At 34.3% G+C, this 18823-nt stretch overlaps 1 protein-coding gene and 1 long non-coding RNA gene across 3 annotated transcripts in view; one reads left to right on the forward strand and one right to left on the reverse strand.

Annotated features, from left to right (window-relative positions):
* LOC138900896 (uncharacterized) overlaps nt 1-18823 on the forward strand; it is a 23871-nt gene continuing 5048 nt past the window's right edge. Inside the window, exon 1 of the long non-coding RNA XR_011412230.1 lies at nt 1-594. This is a non-coding gene — a long non-coding RNA (uncharacterized lncRNA). The remainder of the gene's footprint in view (nt 595-18823) is intronic.
* Nucleotides 150-4322, reverse strand: LOC104086579 (uncharacterized). Of its 2 annotated transcripts, none has more exons than XM_033653505.2 (6): nt 3507-4043; nt 3363-3424; nt 2898-3013; nt 2633-2788; nt 1437-1982; nt 150-1306 (listed from the first exon to the last, which is right to left on the reverse strand). In XM_033653505.2, exons 1-6 carry the CDS (start codon nt 3609-3611, stop codon nt 807-809), a joined length of 1485 nt encoding a protein of 494 aa, XP_033509396.1. In that variant the 5' UTR covers nt 3612-4043; the 3' UTR covers nt 150-806. The 2 variants fall into 2 exon arrangements, with proteins under 2 accessions (XP_033509396.1, XP_070044657.1); XM_070188556.1 differs by having other exon boundaries at nt 1218-1306; nt 1412-1982; nt 3507-4322.

Consider the following 18823-nt stretch of genomic DNA (forward strand, 5'->3'; position numbering starts at 1 on the left):
TTTTCATCTGTTTTTAAGCTTTTATCTACAAGCATTAATTCAAGATCAATTCAAAAACAAGAATCAAATGCTTACATTTGACAAGAAATTTGTCAAGGAACCCATGCACTCTGAGTTTCCTCACCTTGGTTTTGAAGATTCATTAATCCTTTTGTCAACCAAATTGCAGTTTCTCTAGAAGAAATAGCTTCTTCTCCAAATGGTTTTAGCACACCAGCTAATTCCTCTATCTTTTCATGCTTAAGTAACTCTGCACAAAGTTCAAGTAATGACTCTAGTGTTTCTGCCCTTTCATTGCTCATACTAATTCCCACGTTGTTCTTCCCTTGTAACAAATTCAGTGTGGCCATTACTGAAGTCTCACTCGCTGCACGTTTGTGACCATCGTGTTTTTCTGTATCCCAATTAGTACTTAGATGATCAATGTCTTTTGCTGCAACTTCATTATATGGTTTTGGTATTCCTGGTTTCTTCAATGTGCATTTATTTTGCTCTTCTGGTTGAGATTTTGCATCTCTCTTGCCCTCAATAGGCCTATGATCTGATGGTTTATGCTTTTCCTGATTTGTTCCTTCAATTGTGTTATAAGTATTAGTGGTAAATTCTTTTGTATCAGCATCTTGTTGGTCAGTCAAAGTACTTATTGTGGAGCTTCTTGAATTAGTACTTCCACTTGTCTTGACAGATATGCTTTGTATTCAAACATGTCACTTCACGTGCGGACTTGATTCCTTTTTTTTTTATGAGACAAACACGTGGAAGTTGTTTTTGTTAATGGGAGGAGATGAGACTTTAACAGGAGTCAATTATGTGATTGTAGTCCCAGGTTCAATCTCCACCAACATCTTTATGATGGTCCTACCTAATGATCTTAATGTGTGCATTGCATAGTGCAAGTCCGAATCACAAGTTATCAGTATCAAATCTTTCTCTTCATCTTCATACCTGATCGACGAATTTCCAACTAACTTTATTCTCTTTTCTACTTCTTCTTCCAAATCCCTTTTCCCTGATGAAAATGAGAGTGGGAACCTCACTGTTCGATTTCCATAAGTTACCTTAACGCTTATGAAATTCTCACTTTGCATGGTAACATGCAATTCCTTTGAATTTGTTGCGGATTTTGGGCCACTTCTAGGAGAAAAATCAACATATTGTTGGTGTCTCACACCAGAATCTGAAGGTTGTCTATCAACTTGTAGTAACTCCTCTTGAGAGAGGGAGCAATTATGCTTTCTTGATTTAACACGTGGCCACCGGTAAATCTCATAGTCTCTACATATGCGCTTCAATGTACTTCGTGCAACTGCAATGAGAACATAAGTTTAGCAGCTCGAGTTACCAAAGAAGTAAAGTGAAAAAGGCGAATGTTAAAATCATTAAATTAAGTAAAGCATAAGGTTCAAGTTACTCTTAAGTGTAGTGCATAAGTTTACCCCCCAAGCTGTTAGCAGCATCAGTAAGCTTCTTCCCAAAATGTTGCTTTAGAACCTCCAGAGTTATTCCGTATTCTCTTTTTATCCTCTTCGTTTTGTTTTGCTTCTCCAAATCAGCATGTACTACATTCCTTTGGAGGTCCCTCGCATCAACTTCTACATCATCTACTTGATGATGTTCTGAACCTAGCTGCACAATCTGTGTCCCTATCCCCAATTCCAATCCGGGTGGAGATCTAGCAACATCATCGTCTAAAGTAGGAGAATGTCTTCTGTTATCAGCAATACCGGTTGTAGTTGTTTGATTCGAGTCTACAAGATTTGCATCTCCTTTATCCTTTGTAGCTGATAGAGGTTGGCCAAACTCAATAAAGTCACGCACGTCAAAAAATGCATCAAGTTGCATTGTATCTCCATTATCCAGTGTAGCCACTGCGGCTGGTTGATATTGGCCTATTTCAAAAGAATTGGGCATGTCAAATAGGATACCAGATTGCATTGCATCTCCTCTATCCTGTGTAGCCTCTGTAGCTGATCGAGGATGACCTAATTCAAAAAGATCAAGTATATCAAGTGGAGAAATTTTAAATAACTTCAACAAACAAGCTCTTCCCCAGCTCTCATCCTGAACTAATCAAGAAACCTGGAAATTGCTCTTTTATTGTGGCTACTGGATACTAGTGTATCCGAGTATCTCTTTGGATCCCTATTGAGCTTCTACTATAAAATTGTTGTTTGCTAGCAATCAGAAGACAAAATAGGCTGTTACTCCCTCAATCTCAAAACGGGCAATGGCGACATGTTTCCGTGCTTAATGTATAGATTGTCAGAACAGGGAGTTGTACTCTTATGCTGTACCCGTGTATAGTGGTGCATTAAGGGTTTGTATTATATGCTCATAAGGGTTTGTATTATATGCTCATAAGCTTGTAAATAGGATTTTGTATAAATACAAAACTCCTACCCGGTTTAGGGTAAGCACAATGTTAATAGAGTTCTGTGATGATACCAGAGCAAACGGAGGAGCAAAAAGAGGTTGCCTTGTTGGCTGAATCACCATCACATGTTGCTCTATCACCCCCTATTGCCCCTCCAAATATGTTATCAATGTATAGGGAACATGTCAGATTCTAACCACATAATATGCATGATGTGACATGCTAGTTGCAAGTTAGCACAAGCCTTTTAATACTTACCACTTATGTGGATTCCAGATGCTCGATAAATACCATGTCCGCTGCCACTGGAACCACTAACTGCACCGTTAGAAGCATATACATCTGCTTTAACCATCTCATTTCCCAGAAAATTTACTGTCATGTTTCTTGTGACCTCAACCCTCTGTAAAGACCCTGCACTAACACTCATCACTCGTGAAATACGAAAATACAGCCAGCAGGTTACGAACTTGAAATGCTAAAATTAAGAAAGTAAGTTAAATTGCAACAAGTATCATTTTACCAGCTACTTGTGATAGTGCAACTTCTCCTACTTGTGCTCCCACGGTCACAGGATGACGTGATGATGTTAAAGCTTCAATATCCAGACCATGTTGCTTGACAATAGTCTCCATAGCCCTTGAACCAACAAAAACAGAAGTTAGGGAAGTTAAGCAAAACTGTCACAGGCAAGTCACACAAGTGTATCAAGAGCCCCAAACTGTATGCAGGCTCTTTTTTTAGCAGTTTTTCTAGTTTCAACCATCGAACCACTGCTCAAGAATGCATTTGTACAGGAGGCATAATCACACGGGGAAGCTAGAGTTATACTGTGAAAATTACATTATTCATCGTAAAGGGAAAGCACAACATGAGAATGATTAGATGAAGGTTATTGAAGAGAGGGGGTCGGGACCAAATAAGGAGGGAAATATGCAAGAAATTCTGTAATGCTCTAAATATATGAATGGAGTTTAAAGCAAATTACCTTGCTATTACTTTAAAGGGCATTGAGTCTTCCTTCCCGCTGGATCTCATATGTTGTAAAATCTGAGTCATGAGTAGTACAACTTAATACGGGTAAATTACTCAAATTTTGGAAGGCAATACAACATAAGAGATGTAAACACACCACATAAAGCTTTGTAGCCATTTTTGTCGGCTCGTCTTTAGACTCTTGAATAAGCTTAAGCAGAAACTTTCCACCCTCCAGCTCAATATTATTTGGATTGTCCATCTTGTTCAGACTACACAAAATTGCAAAAGTCAAATCTGGCAGTAATAAAATGAAGCCCCCATTCCTTCATCGCAACATCCAAGCCAACACCACAAACAAAGATAACAAAAGGCGAATGCAAAATATTCACTTCCAAACTCCACCAGTTGCACCATTTTCAAAACAATAACTCAAATGCTTATCATCACTAATAGTTAGCCTCACACAATACTGAAACAAGCAACATTTCTAAGTTAGGGGATTATTGAGTAAGGCCGGCTTTCAAACACAAACCCATTGTATAAATTGGGTGCTCCTGAACAACTTTTTCATATCATTCAAGGCCATTGGTTTGCTAAATCGACATACAAGAAGATTGTACCATACCTTTGAATTGCATTTCCTCTAGTACGAAACAACAAGAACAGCAACAACACAGTAAAATCTCACTAATGAGGTCTGGGGAGGGTAGTGTATACGCAGACCTTACCTAAGAGGTTGTTTTCGATAGACGCTCGGCTGGAAAAAGAAGCGAAAATAGACATTATATCATTACCATCAAAAAGAAATTAATACACAGTGGTGGAACCAGGGAGTGTTCCCCTTTACCTATTTTAAATTTCATTCTATACATTCAGCCTGAGCCGGTATCTTTCGAAAACAATATCTCCACCTGCACAAGGAGAGTAAGGTATGCATACAAACAACCCTCTCCACACTCATATTTTATTCTCTAAATTCAGAAATCCCTACCCCCCCCCCCCAAAAAAAAAAAAAACCTTCAAAACCACACTAAGCTTATGCTGGTAAAGGTTCCAATTCATTCCTCTTCAAACACAGCTCCTCTTTCATCAGACAATAAAACCAGGAAATAAAAATTCACAAAGTAGAACTAGTAAAACAACTAACTCACCTGGAAAATGTAACCAAAAAAAGCCTATTTATTACAACCTGCAGTTAAATTTTGCATCTTTACAAATTACTACCACAACTATGTTTTATGTAAATTCAGAATATCTATACATAACTGGTGGAGAAATTAGGATTTATTACCTGATTGCAGTTCCAGGAATGTATCAAACTGAGGTAACAGAGGTATATATATACATATAAAAAGGTTCAAAAGGTCGTATAAGTTGGGGTCTAATCAGTTAAGTTGTATTTTTGTGTGCGCTCTTAAGTTTAAGTATATAATTATATATATAAAGGTTCAAAAGGTCGTATAGATTGGGGTCTAATCAGTTAGGCTGTATTCTTGTGTGCTCTTAAATTAAAGTATATAATTGATTAAAGAAAAGGAGACGACTAAAAGAGAAACGAAAAGTCGTGCTAATAATCTATTAGTATTCCTCTTTATTTACTGTTTATAAAGTCTTCCTTTGACTTGCTCAGCTTTAACTGGAGTTGAGAGATCAATAGTTGTGAGTTATTTCATTCACATTAGGGTCTAGGGAACTCTTGAAGTTTAACATTTTCATTTTACCTTTAATAACGTGTTCTTGTAGTACAGCACGTGCAAAAGTATTTTTGTATGTTATACATCTTTTCCTTATATGTCAATAGTCGATTTTTCTTTCTTAAATTCCAACTCAAACACTAGTACAAAAAAAAAAAGACAACAACAACAACAACCTAACGAGATCTCACACGTGGGGTCCAGGGAGGATGCATATTTTACCCTTACCTTAGGAAGGAAGAGAGGTTGTTTCTGATATATATTCGGCTCAAGAACTATAAAAGAAGCAGAAAAGAGTATTATTTTTCTTACAAAAATTATGTGGTATATTGTAGACAATATTGGCCGGTTAAGAACTCTCATATCCAAAAGATGAAAGTAGTAGAAATGAGGATGTTGAGGTGGATGTGCGGGCACACTAGGATGGATAAGATATTCGAGAGAAGGTGGGCGTGACTCCTGTGGATGACAAGATGCAGGAAGCGAGGCTCAGATGGTTCGGGCACATACTAAGGAGAAGTCCTGATGCTCCGGTGATGAGGTGTGAGCGGTTGGCTTTGACAGGCACGAGAAGAGGTAGAGGGAGGAAGAAGTATTGGGGAGAGGTGATCAGGCAGGACATGGTCGAGCATTAGGGTTGTAGGCTATGAGTTAGTCGAGCTTTTTTCTACTTCGAATCGGGGGTAAGGCTAGTTTGATAGGGTTGATCTTAGACGGCTAGTGGTTAATGTTGTGTTCATACTATCCTGTTATTTTTTATAGCATCGGGCATTAATTGTTGGTTATTGTTATTGCATGCCATCTATTTTCTGGTTCTTATGATACTGTTATTATTTCTATGGTTTCGTTTGACGGTACTGATATATAGTCTCTTCTCGTCTTTTCGTCTTCTTGAGCCGAGGATCTATAGTCGGAAACAGTCTCTATGTCCCATCGGGGTAGAGGTAAGGTCTGCGTACACACTACTCTCCTCAAACCTCACTTGTGAAATTTTACTGAATTATCGTTGTTGTTGAGCATCTTTAGTTCATTATAGTATATCTTATTATATGTCAAATGCTATACTTTCTTTTTTAAATTTCATGTTCATTCAAACATTACCATATAAGATAAGAGAGAGGAAAAGGAAGCAGTAGTCCTATTTTTCAATCACAATGTTAGATTATGCTCGATAATTACTTTCTCTGCCTAAAATTTTCAAGTCTTGTTTTTTGACAAACACTTTTGAAGCTTGTAAGCACACAGCTATCTTGCTCTCTTCATCTGTTTTTAAGTACAAGTATCTTCATCTTTATAAGATAAATATAAGGTCTGCGTATATATTACCCTCCCCAAACCCCACTTGTAAGTTTGTTATTGTTATTGTTATCTACGAGCATTAATTCAAGATCAGTTCAAAAACAAGAATCAAATGCTTACATTTTACAAGAAATATTTCAAAAAACCTATGCACTCTAAGTTTCCTCTCCTTGATTTTGGAGATTCATTAATCCTTTTAGTCAACCAAATTGTTGTTTCTCTAGAAGAAACAACTTCTTCTCTAAATGGTTTTAGCACACCAGCTAATTCCTCTTATCTTTTCATGCTTAAGTAACTATGCACAAAGTTCAAGCAACGACTCTGGTGCTTCTGCCCTTTCATTGCTCATACTAATTCCCACATTGTTCTTCCCTTGTAACAAATTCAGTGTAATCATTACTGAAGTCTTTCTCGCTCAGAAGCGGATTTAGGATTTGATGGCTACGAACGCCACTATATTTGATGCAAATCTATCACTAACGAAGAAAATTGAATTAGAATATATAAATTTGGCCGATTCGCTCTTTCTTCAATTAATTCAATTCGGGTCCATTTTAAATTATTTTTTTATTCCACAAGATTTTTGATGCATATTTGTCATGACCCGAAATTCCAGCATCGGAGTCATGATGGCGCCTAACATCTATTTGCTAGGCAAGTCGACGTGAATAGAAAATTACTGGTTTTAACAATTTATGACAAGATATTAGCAATGAAAACAACATAAGTCTGACATATAGTATAATAATACTTAACAACGAGTCTAAACATAACCCCAAAACTGGTGTCACGAGTACATGAACATCTAGAGTGCTACAAACATGGTCTGAATAAAATACACTATTTTAAGATAGGAGGGAAGGGGACTTCAGGGCTGCGAACGATGTGCAACTGTACCTCAAGTCTCCGTCAACAACTGGATCCGAGCAAAAACTACCGAACGCCACTAGGACCAACTCCAGTATCTGCACAAGAAGTGCAGAGTGTAGTATTAGTACAACCGACCGCATGTACTCTGTAAGTGCCGAGTCTAACCTCGACGAAGTAGTGACAAGGCTAAAGCGGATCACTTACAATAACATGTACGAAGTAAGAATAATAATAATAACAGGAAAAGAAAATAGGAAATGAAAGTAAAACAGTTAGATTATGAAAATGAATTCAAACCTCACTATCAGAAAGTTAGGATAGCAACCTTGTAATCTCATATAAAGATACTGAAACTAACACAACAACAACAACAAGTACAATACACACAATCTGTTGCGGCGCGCAACCTGATCCCACTGTAACATCCTTTATCAATATCTAGTATCACGTTTACAATCTGTTGCGGCGCGCAACCCGATCCCACCTTATCATTATTTATCAATATCAAGTATCCTCCCTTATTCCACCATGGTATCATTAATCAACATCAAGTATCACATATACAATCCGTTGCGGCGTCAACTCGGTACCACCATATCATCATTTTTCAATATCAAGTATCCTCCCTTATTCCACTGTTTCAATTCATCATCTTTCAATTTCCGTTGCAACATGTAACCTGATCCCCCAATCAATTTCAGATAACATAAACAATCCAATAACTCAATTTACAAGGATTTCTACAATCAAAGAGTATGAGTGCTAGGCAATAAAGGAATCATGTAATAATCAAAGGAATACAACAAATATTACAAAAAAATTAACAGGACAAGTAAAGTACGTAACAATTAAGGTGTGTGAGTAAAACAGTCGAGGCAAGTAGCAAATAGGCACGGAGTCATCGAAAGGACGAACAATTCAAAACAAGAATAACTAAATGACAAATAACAAATTACGGCATAGAGGTCAAATAAGGCATGTAACAATTAAGGCACGACATGAGCTAATTCATGAAATAACGAGAAAACATGGAAACAAATATCATGATGGCGTATATACACTCATCAGCTCTCATATACGACGTCTTATCAAATAATCCACATAACACATATTTCACAAATTCCTAATTCTCTCAAGTCAAGATTAGATTCAACACTTACCTCGCTCCGCAATCAAATCAAAGCTCAATCGGGGCATTTCCTCTAAAATTTGCCTTCAATCGAATCTAACAAAATATAGTTCAAACAATTCAAAATAAGCTTTAGAAATTACCCACGAGTGAAAAAGATACAATCTTTAATGATTTTGAAAAAAGTCAACAAAAGTCAATCCCGAGCCCACTTGGTCAAAATCTGAATTTCGAATCAAAGTCCAATTACTCATTCACCCCCCCCCCCCCCCCGAGCCCGATTATATGATAAGTTTCGAAATCCAACCTCAATTTGAGGTCTAAATCTCAATTTATCAATATCCCCAATTTCTATCTTACTCCCTAATTTCTATCATGAAAAAGCATAGATTAAATGTTAGAAATCAATGGATGTTTATGGAAATGGAAGAAAACAAGTTAAAATCTACTAACATATGAAGTTGGGATGAAAGTTTTCTTCAAAATCTGTCACGACCCAAAATTCAACTAGTTAAGATGGCACCTAACCCAACCCGCTAGGTAAGCCAATTTACTACAATCCAATTTAATTAGATTTATCGAAAAAAATAAATGATAAAATAACTGAAGCTTTCAACTTTTCACGAACTGGTAGTACAAATCATGAGCTTCCAAGATTTAGAATTTTTAAAACTAGCATAAAATAAAATATATTTTTTGAAATAAACGCGAACAGATTAAAAATTTCCAAAGCTACCTAGGACAAGAGGCAGTTGTAACCGCATCGCAAATACATTTTCAATGTCAGCTCCCGCTATATACACAACATCAGCATCCAAAATCTGCACGCAAGATGTAGAAGTTTAGTATGAGTACAACCGACCCCAAGTACTCGGTAAATGTTTTGTCTAACCTCGTCGAATTAGTGACGAGGATTTTTAGTTAAAAAGATATTCACCGTTACAACCTGTGCAGTAGACTACCTATAGAACATGACAAATAAGGGTGCAATAAAATAACTTTGTGTGGCAGTAAATGATTAGTAGGAGAAATCGCAGTAGTAAATTCATAATTTTTCTAGTGTGAGTAATATATTCAAGATGCCAAATCGAATGGCACAGTAATACTTTCGTGCACTTATCTCATTCTCATCCAGTATATGTTTGTAGATCAAATCAATTGGAACGACAATACCCTTCGTGCATTTATCTATTTCTCACCGAGCATACATATAACAATACTAATTAGGTGGGAGAAATACCTTTAACAATAACAATAAAGTAAAAAACACACATGTAGCAATAACGAACAAGACAGTACATATGGACAACGGTAACAGACTATGTGAAATGCATAGAAATTATGACAGCAATTAGGAAAGAAGAATATAAATTTCACTAACTAGCATGGTAGAAGGCTTAAATGCAAATATAACAAAGAAGAAGAAAATCATAATATTTGCAAGTTAAACAGATAGAAGACATGGATAGCACAACAACAATTGGGGTAGAGGACACAGATAGAACGACTACGAGTCACATAGAAAACATAGGTGTACAATAACAGCTCGAGATAAAGGCATGAATATATACACAACGAAATGATATCACAATATAATGTATGTCTCTCGTCCTCGCCTGCACTAAAACGCCATTCATGCCATGAAAATATATAATATAAAACATGATAATATATCTGAAATGGCACAGCATCACCCTCCGTGCTTTTACTCTCATCCTCACATGATAATGTGCATGATGGCATAATAATATAATTGAAATAGCGGCATCACCCTTCGTGCTTTACACTCTTTCTCACATAATAATAAATATGAAATGGCACAACATCACCTTTCGTACTTTACAATCTTTCTTACCAAGCACATGTATATCATTAACAAGTAAGGTAGGAAGCATAAATAATATCAAGAAGAGTGTTTAAGCGAATGTTCCAATTAAGCATCAATCACGGCTTTCAAGCCAATAACAATTCAATAAACCTCAAGTACTTTATTATTCAAGTATTTCAACAAGTCTCAAAAATGATCTTCAACTCAAGTATAGAATTCAAATTCTCAAGAATAATAGTCGTAGCGATGTATTTGTGATTAAGTATGATAACGACCGGATTTAACACATCAATAGTTTCATAAAAAGTTCATCAATTTTTTAATCAAATTATAATAAGCCAAATCATGGTTTCTAGCATTTAATTTCGTATCCATAGAAATCTAGAAATCAAAGAAGACATGAAACAGGAATATCACATAATTCTACTAAGCACAATTAATCATATAATTTACCCCCGAGCATGTTTAACCCTGGTACATGCATATATGCTCGTCACCTCATATATGTATCACCCCCATATGTGGCAAACAATGGCAGTTAGTAGAAAAAATTTCCTCAACAAAGTTAGGCAAAATACTTACCTCAAACAAGCCGTATCCAATGCCGAGCAAGCTAAAGAATACTCCGAAAATTCTATTCCGCGCGTATCAACCTCCGAACGACTTCCTATATCCTCCATTCCAAGCCAAACGATCTGAAACTAGTCAAACAACATGCAAATTAATCAAAATACACTCCAATGCTTACAATTTAATAATTTATAAAAAAAATTCACTCCGCTCGAAAAGTCAACCAAAAGTCAACGGTGGGCCTACGTCTCGAAATCCGATAAAATTATAAAATTCGAACCCCTATTCAACCATGAGTCCAACCATACCAAAATTACTCAAATCCGACCACAACTCGGCCTTCAAATCCTCAATTAAAGTCTATAAAATTTTCTACCATTTTCAACCCAAAACACTAATTTATTGATAAAAACAACAATAGATTCATGTAATTTAACCAAAACTAAGTTAGAATCACGTACCTCAATCCATATGATAAAAATCATCTCAAAAATCGCTTCAATCCGAGCTCGACTCCAAATGTGTTAAAAATGCCTGAAACTCCCAATTTAGAATCTGTCCAAGCAAGTTGCATTTGACACCTGAGACTTATAAATCGCATTTGATAGCGATTTGACTCTGTCCCAGAAAAACAACAATCTTTTGCGACACGAAAATGGGCATAACTCTCTCATACAATATCCGAATTCGACGATTCCTTTTGCTATGGTTCCGTAATTTCAATACGGATCTAATGCTTCAATCAAAACTAATTCTAGAGCTCATTTGCTTAATGTGGTACCACTTATGCTTAAAGAAACGACGATGAAACCTATCAAATAAATTCTAATTAACCTCAAATTTTGCACATAAGTCATAAATGACATAATGAAGCTACTCAACATTTCAAATAGCTGAACGGAAGTGCAATTGCTCAAAATGACCGGTTGGGTTGTTACAAAATCGCCTCTAGGTCGAGCTAAATCTTAGAAATAATGAAAAATGAAGAAAGTCCCGACCTTGGAACTGTTTAATACCTGGGCGCCAGGTGTTCTTCGCGCTCGCGAAGATCCTGACGCGTTCTCGAAGAGCACTGGCCAAATGTCCATCGCGATCAACCCTTTGCATTCGCGAAGGCTTAGCCCCCCTTGCCTTCGCGTTTGCGAGCCCAAGCCCGCGTTCACGTAGAGTCACCGCCTAGCCTGCCCCCAGATCCCATAACTCATAGCGTTCGTGAGGGAAAGACCACGTTCACGACCATGTCCCCACGTTCGCGTGGAGGAAATTCCTCCCCATCCCCATTTCCCCTTCGCGGTCGCGAAACATAAAGCACCAGACATCAGTAGATAGTTGAAACCAACAACTTCAAGTCTAAAATCAATCTGTAACCTATCTGAAACTCACTCGAGCCCCTCGGGCTCCAAACCAAATATGCACACAACTGTAATAACAATATGAGAAATCGCACGCACGATCAAAACACCGAAATAACACCTAGAACCACGAATAGGACATCGAAATGTATGAAATTTTCAATGAAACTCAAGAACTTTCAAATTTACAACCGAGAATTCCAATAAAGTCAAATCAACTCCGTTTTACACCAAAATTTGCTGACAAGTTATAAATAGCAAAATGAACCTATACCAAGTCTCGGAATCGGAATCCGAATCCGGTAGCAATAAAGTCAATCTACGGTCAAACTTAGGAATTCTTTAAATCTTCAAATTACTAGTTTTCATCAAATCATGTTACATCAAGTTAGGGACTTCCGATTTCAATTCCAGGCATACGCCAAAGTCCAAAATCACGATATGGACTCACCGTGACCGTCAAAATACTGAAACGGGTCTATTTACATAAAATATTGATCGTAGTCAACTCAAATCATTTTAAAGATAAATATTCACATTTTCTTAAAATTTTCACTTAAAGACTTTTCGGAACAAGATATGGACTGTGCACGTAAATCGAAGATGCTAAACGGAATTAATTGAGGTCTCAGAACACATAAATAAAGGCTAAAACTCAAAATGACCAATCGGGTCATCACAATCACAATATTTAACACGATAACCAAATTGAAGATGTTTGTTTCTTTATTTGAAATTAATGGAAACTAACATTAGATGATAAAAAAGAAATATTATTAAAGTCATATTCAAATTAGTGTTTTAAAAGATATTTTTGGGGCGAGCCCCGGGGCGAAAGTCTCAAGAGGCATACGCCCGCGCGTTTGAGGTGCGTTTTTTTAGTGAGGAAGAGACTTTTTCAAATTAAAACAAAATTTGTTGAATAAGTTATTCATATAATACCCAAATTCTCAAAAGTCAGTTTGGTAATTACTCAAAAGTATTAAATTTAAAAGTCAAGACATTTTTATTAATTGAAGCCCTAATTCATGGTCTTTCCCAATTCTTTATCTTGTCCGCTAGTCTGCTAATATCTCCCAAAAGTAACGAATATATATTTATTTTTTTACAAATACAAAGAGAACTCCATTCTCCTTTATAGCAGCAAGTTCAAAGTTCAAATTGCAGGTTAATCATTTTTTTTGTTCCTCCATGTAGAAAACTTTATTCTTTTAGACTCAAGTTACTTGTGCTTGTAAGTAGCGTATAATAGATTGTTTTGACTAGTTTTTTGTGGGTATATATATATATATATATATATATATAATTTTTATGTAATTTTATCTGTTCATAAATATTTACTATCATTATATTATTTTATAAAATATTAAAAATTAAATACCATGGGGCTTACGCCACGTGCCTCGGGGCTTACGCCTTGTTGAGGCATATGTAAAACGCCTCACCTTACGCCTTTTAAAACATTGATTCAAATAAGAATTTTGAGGTCTAGAAAAAGAAAACGGAAGCATGATAAGCATTTGGTTTGCTCTTCTCCTTGAGATTTTGCCACTTCCTTTCCCTGATCAATAGGCCTATCAATCTTTGATTCATGCTCTTCTTCATCTGTTACTTCTATTGTATTATCAGCACCCTCAGGTGTAAATTCTCTTGTTTCAGCTTCATGTTGATCAGTCAAAGTACTTCTTGTGGAGCTTCTTGAATTAGTACTTCCACTTTCCTGTTTGCCCCACCTTTTTTTTTTAATCAAAAATGTTTTTTTTGGGATTAAAAGTATTTTTTTTTACAAAATTAAGATATTTGACCAAGCTTCTAAAATGAAAAAATATACTTTTGAGTAAAAGTAGAAATAGTTTTTAAGAAGTAGAAAAAATTAATTTTTGAAAAGCGGTAGTACATAAGCTAATGTGTAACTAGTATTCTGTTTTGTTACATTTTTGAGAAAATATACTTAAGCATTTCTAAGAAATTTGGTCAAACACTAATTGCCGCTCAAAAGTACTTTTTTAAAATTAATTAGTCAAATACAAATTACTTCTTGCCAAAAGTATTTTATTTGAAAAACACTTTTAAAAAAAATACTTTTCAAAATAAGCTAATTTTAGAAACTTGGCGTAACATGTTAGGTATGTACGTGATACAATACATTTGCTTTTCATCCCTTTGAGTTTATGAGCAGTTACATCATGAACTGAGTCATGAATAGTAAAACTTAATGCAGGTAAATAACTCAAATTTTGGGAGGCATACAACTATGATTGGCAAACGGGTGGGTCGAGTCGGGTCGGGTGTGTCGGATATGGTACGGGTCAAAAACGGGTAATAAAACGAATAAATTATCTGACCTGACCCATATTTAATACATATAAAAAACCGGTTAACCAGCGGATAATATGACTTCTTGAATATGATCACTTTTGAGAGAATTCCTAGTCTTCCAAACTTGAGGAACCCCCAATTTGAGCTTTACAAATATAAAAGTTTAAACACAATGATTATCCATTTTCTAAATGAACAATATGGTTCTTATCCATATTTGACCCGTTTTTGAGTAGTTCATTATCCAATCTATTTTTTAATGAATAATATGAGTGGTTAATGTTTTCTTTTAACCATTTTGTCACCCCTACGTACAACATAAGAGATGTAAACTCACCACGTTACGGTGGCAGAAATAGGGAGTTTCAAGTGGCAGCAACCAACATCACCCCCAAGCCAGTGTTTTAAAAGTTATTTCTGGGACTCGCCCAGGGCTCGCCCCTGGGCGGGGCACTTGCAAAACGCCTCGGGGCTCATGTATGGGGCTTAGTTCTGTGAGGCTTACGCCCCAAGCGCCCGACCGTGCGCCCTAAACACGCCCAACGCTCGGGGCTCGCCTAACAGTTCTAATGCAAATCACGTGTCGAATTTCCTAATTAATATCGATGACCTTCAAAATTCTTTAACAAATTAATGATAAAAGTTCTATTTATCGATAGAAATATGAAGATGGAGCATAGCTCTAATAATGAGACATAGTATTGCGAATTTATATCTTCACTTGTTATTAGTCGTGTCTTAGTTCATTTGTTCATGAAGGAGTAATATTTTAATTATCGTACTAATAAGATTTTATTAATTATTTACTTTTAGGAAGGTAAAATGTGGAGTTTGATCAATTTTTTAAAAGAAATTGTAAGTTTTTAATTATTTAAAAATTAAGGATGTTATACGTGATTTGTATGCATTAGTTAATACTTAAGAATCATGCTAGATATATATATATATATATATATATATATATATATATATATATATATATATTTCACATATTTATAGTTTTCTTTAATTTTTATGCAATTTTACATATTTATAATTATTTACTATCATTATATTATTTTATAAAATATTAAAAATTAAATACCTATGGGGCTTACGCCTCGCTGAGGCATATATAAAACGTCCGCCTTATGCCCCACGCCTTTTAAAACACTGTCCCCAACCCCCACCCACCCCATGTTTTCTTACTTTAAATTTTCAGAAATTTTCCCAAAATAAAATTCCCTTTAAAACTATATTGTTTCATTATTACGGAATAAAGCCAAGCAATTATACACAAACTAGAATCAATCTCCATACTAAGCAACAAACTCACCATTTAAATGCCACTTCCTAACTCACCCAAGAAAAAAGATAACCAAAATTAAAAAAAATTAACAACAGCTCAAAGAAACGCTCACTACTAAAATAAAATTGAAAATAGCGACGGAGAAATTTTGTAGCTAAATAAAAAAATTCGTAGCTAATCCTATTTAGCGATGGATTAGCAACAGATTATTAAAAAAATTTATTAGTTTCGAGCGATTTCGCGATTGATTAACGACAAAGATCGTAGCTAATTACAGTTTCTTTTGCAGTGGCTGGAGCAACAAAGTTTAAGCCATCGACTGTTCAAAATCGTAAGATCGAACTTTATACATAAATATGATGCAAAAAAGATCACACAAAACATGAAAAAGTTTCAGCGCTGTATGAGAAAATTCGAATGAGAATTGAGAAATGAGAACGTTAACCTGATCGCAGTTCAGGAATGATTCAAATTGAGGTAAGAAAAAATAAAAAAAATAAAAATAAATAAATATATATATATAATAAAAAGGGATCAAAGGTCGAATAGCTTGGGGTCCAAAAGCTGTAGTTTTCTTTGTTAACGCTTGGATGAAAGGAAACGACGAAAATGAAGAAGAAGCCAACGTTATTCAACAGTCTGCGAATTCTTTCATGCTTATAGCACTACAATTCTTTTTTATTCTTTTTTCTTCTTACATCACACATGCTAATCCGCAACAGCATCATATCCAAAATTTAAAGTTTATAAGTTAAATATTTAAGATTTTTAATATTGAGCTTATTTTATTTTTAAAGTTATGAGTTCATATTTACTATTTGTTGCAATAATTAATAGATTTTTGCACATTAATTTATGTTTCGCATAAAAAGTTATGGGTTCAGTTGAACATGTCACCTTAATATTACATACACCCATGCGCCTGAATATTTAAAGTCAATGTGTTTAGCCTTATGTTCTTCATCAGAGCAACGTATTATCACTAATTAAACTAATTAATTAAAATATATATATATATATGGTTTGTGTTAAAAGTAATGAGTTGGGTGAAGCCGTAACACCTATGTTACATCGGAACGTAATGGTCATTGTTGTTTATTGACGATGCTCAAACTAATTTGTGCACATCTCAAATTGTTTTAGCCATAAGTTTCGTTACTTCGACAAAAGAGGTTTCTCTTTTAGCAATAAATAAGTGTAAATAATTTTATGCTATTAGTCTGCTCCAATTAAAATAGCATAAGTTGTGTCTCTGATACCACAATGTAAAATCTTAAATAAAAAACACATATGTTATAATCTTTAAATATACGAGTGAAACATAATGCAATCTAAAATTATTTCCACCATGATAATTAATTGCAAAAAATATCGTAGATAAAAACACATAAAAATTAAATTTTATAATTATTTTCAAGGCTGTAACGTGGCGGTCGAAAGAAACCTCACGATCAATTTGTCTTATAACCATTCCAATCAAAGTATTAGAGTCCATTTAGTCAAGCGGCCAAAAATTACTTATTTTAATAAGTGTTTTTGCTTATAAGTATTTTTTTAATAAGTAATTTTGAAAAATTATAGTTTGTGTTAGGCCAATTCATTTGAGAAGTACTTTAGTAATCAAATTATGTTTGTACAATCTTTTCAATAAGTACCTTTGAGTATCAAATTACGAAAAAAGACAGTACAACTTATAAGTAATATATTATGTAAAAGAGAAATGAATTTAAATATTTATTGCAAAAAAAAAATTAATTAATTTTTCTTTCATTTAATTGGAATATAAAATATAAAGTAAAAATATATATAAAAAATTTAATCAATATAATAGTTATCCAAAGCAATAGAATTAGGCATCCAATATTACTTATTATTTATATGATGATTTAAATATATCAAAATATAATCATTAAGTTTAAATTAAAAATTATTTCATTAATCCTATATAAAAGAAGAGATTTATTTATAGTGGAGAGATTATTTCAAAGAAGAATAGTAGAAGGAGAATAAAAATATGATAGATATAAAAAAAATAAAAAAAAAAGACAAAATAAAATTACTAAAGGATAATTTGAAAAATATAAATTTATAGTAAGTATGTTTTTGTCTTAAAATAATTAATTTTCTGGTTCTAATTCTACTTTTTGAAAGAAGCTAGAATTTGTAGCTTCTTCCCAAAAGCAGGAAAACTGATTGTGTTGCTCTTCTCCATCTTGGCCAAACCCGTTAAATTTCTAAAAAAGTATTTTTTTTTTCTGACAAAAAAAAAAAACTTTTGACATCCCAAAAGCTTGGCCAAAGAGACTCTTAGTTAACTAAAAGCCTAGATCAATAATTAATCTTAAACCAATTTAAATAAGAAACCTTTACAAATATTGTCATTGAGTAATTATATATATAAATAATAATGCTTCATTTCTACAATTAGGAATATATAGGCCCCACTTTAATATATCCACATGAAATATCTAATAATTAAAATATTACAATATTAAACAATTACGTCGCGGGGATTGATAATTTATTTTTATTTTTTAAAAAAGGCAAAATCGGCATTAATGGAATGTAAGAGGAGAAAAAGTCTATTGTTGGGGATTTGATCCTTCGTCAATGGAACTTGGTTAAGTTCTTATTACTCTCTCTGTTTCAATTTATGTGACTATATTTCCTTTTTAGTTTGTGCCAAAAAATAAAATGACGCATATTCATATTTGAAAACAATTTACCTTTATGTAATAATTTATAGCTACACAAAATATATGTGCCTCATTTTACACCACCACAAGATCAAAAGTCTTCTTATTTTCTTAAACTCTGTGCCCAGTCAAATAAGTTCACATAAATTGAAACATAGGAAGTTTTCTTATACAGTCAGACCTCTTTATAATAGCGTCCCTTTATAACAATTATTCACTATAAAAGTCAAGCTTTCCTCGGAATCGATTTTTTAAGTTATAGTTTACCTCTCTATAACAGCTTTATACATGTAACATCAACAACCATGTTTATAGCAGAGTGCTCTTTGTAAAATTACCCTCTATAACAACCATATAGAATCGAGGTTGCTAATAATAATTCTAAAAATATGCACACAATCTTTTTCATTGCGCAAAGTTTCTATT

This window comes from Nicotiana tomentosiformis, chromosome 11, assembly GCF_000390325.3.
Source record: "Nicotiana tomentosiformis chromosome 11, ASM39032v3, whole genome shotgun sequence".
Lineage (NCBI taxonomy): Eukaryota > Viridiplantae > Streptophyta > Magnoliopsida > Solanales > Solanaceae > Nicotiana > Nicotiana tomentosiformis.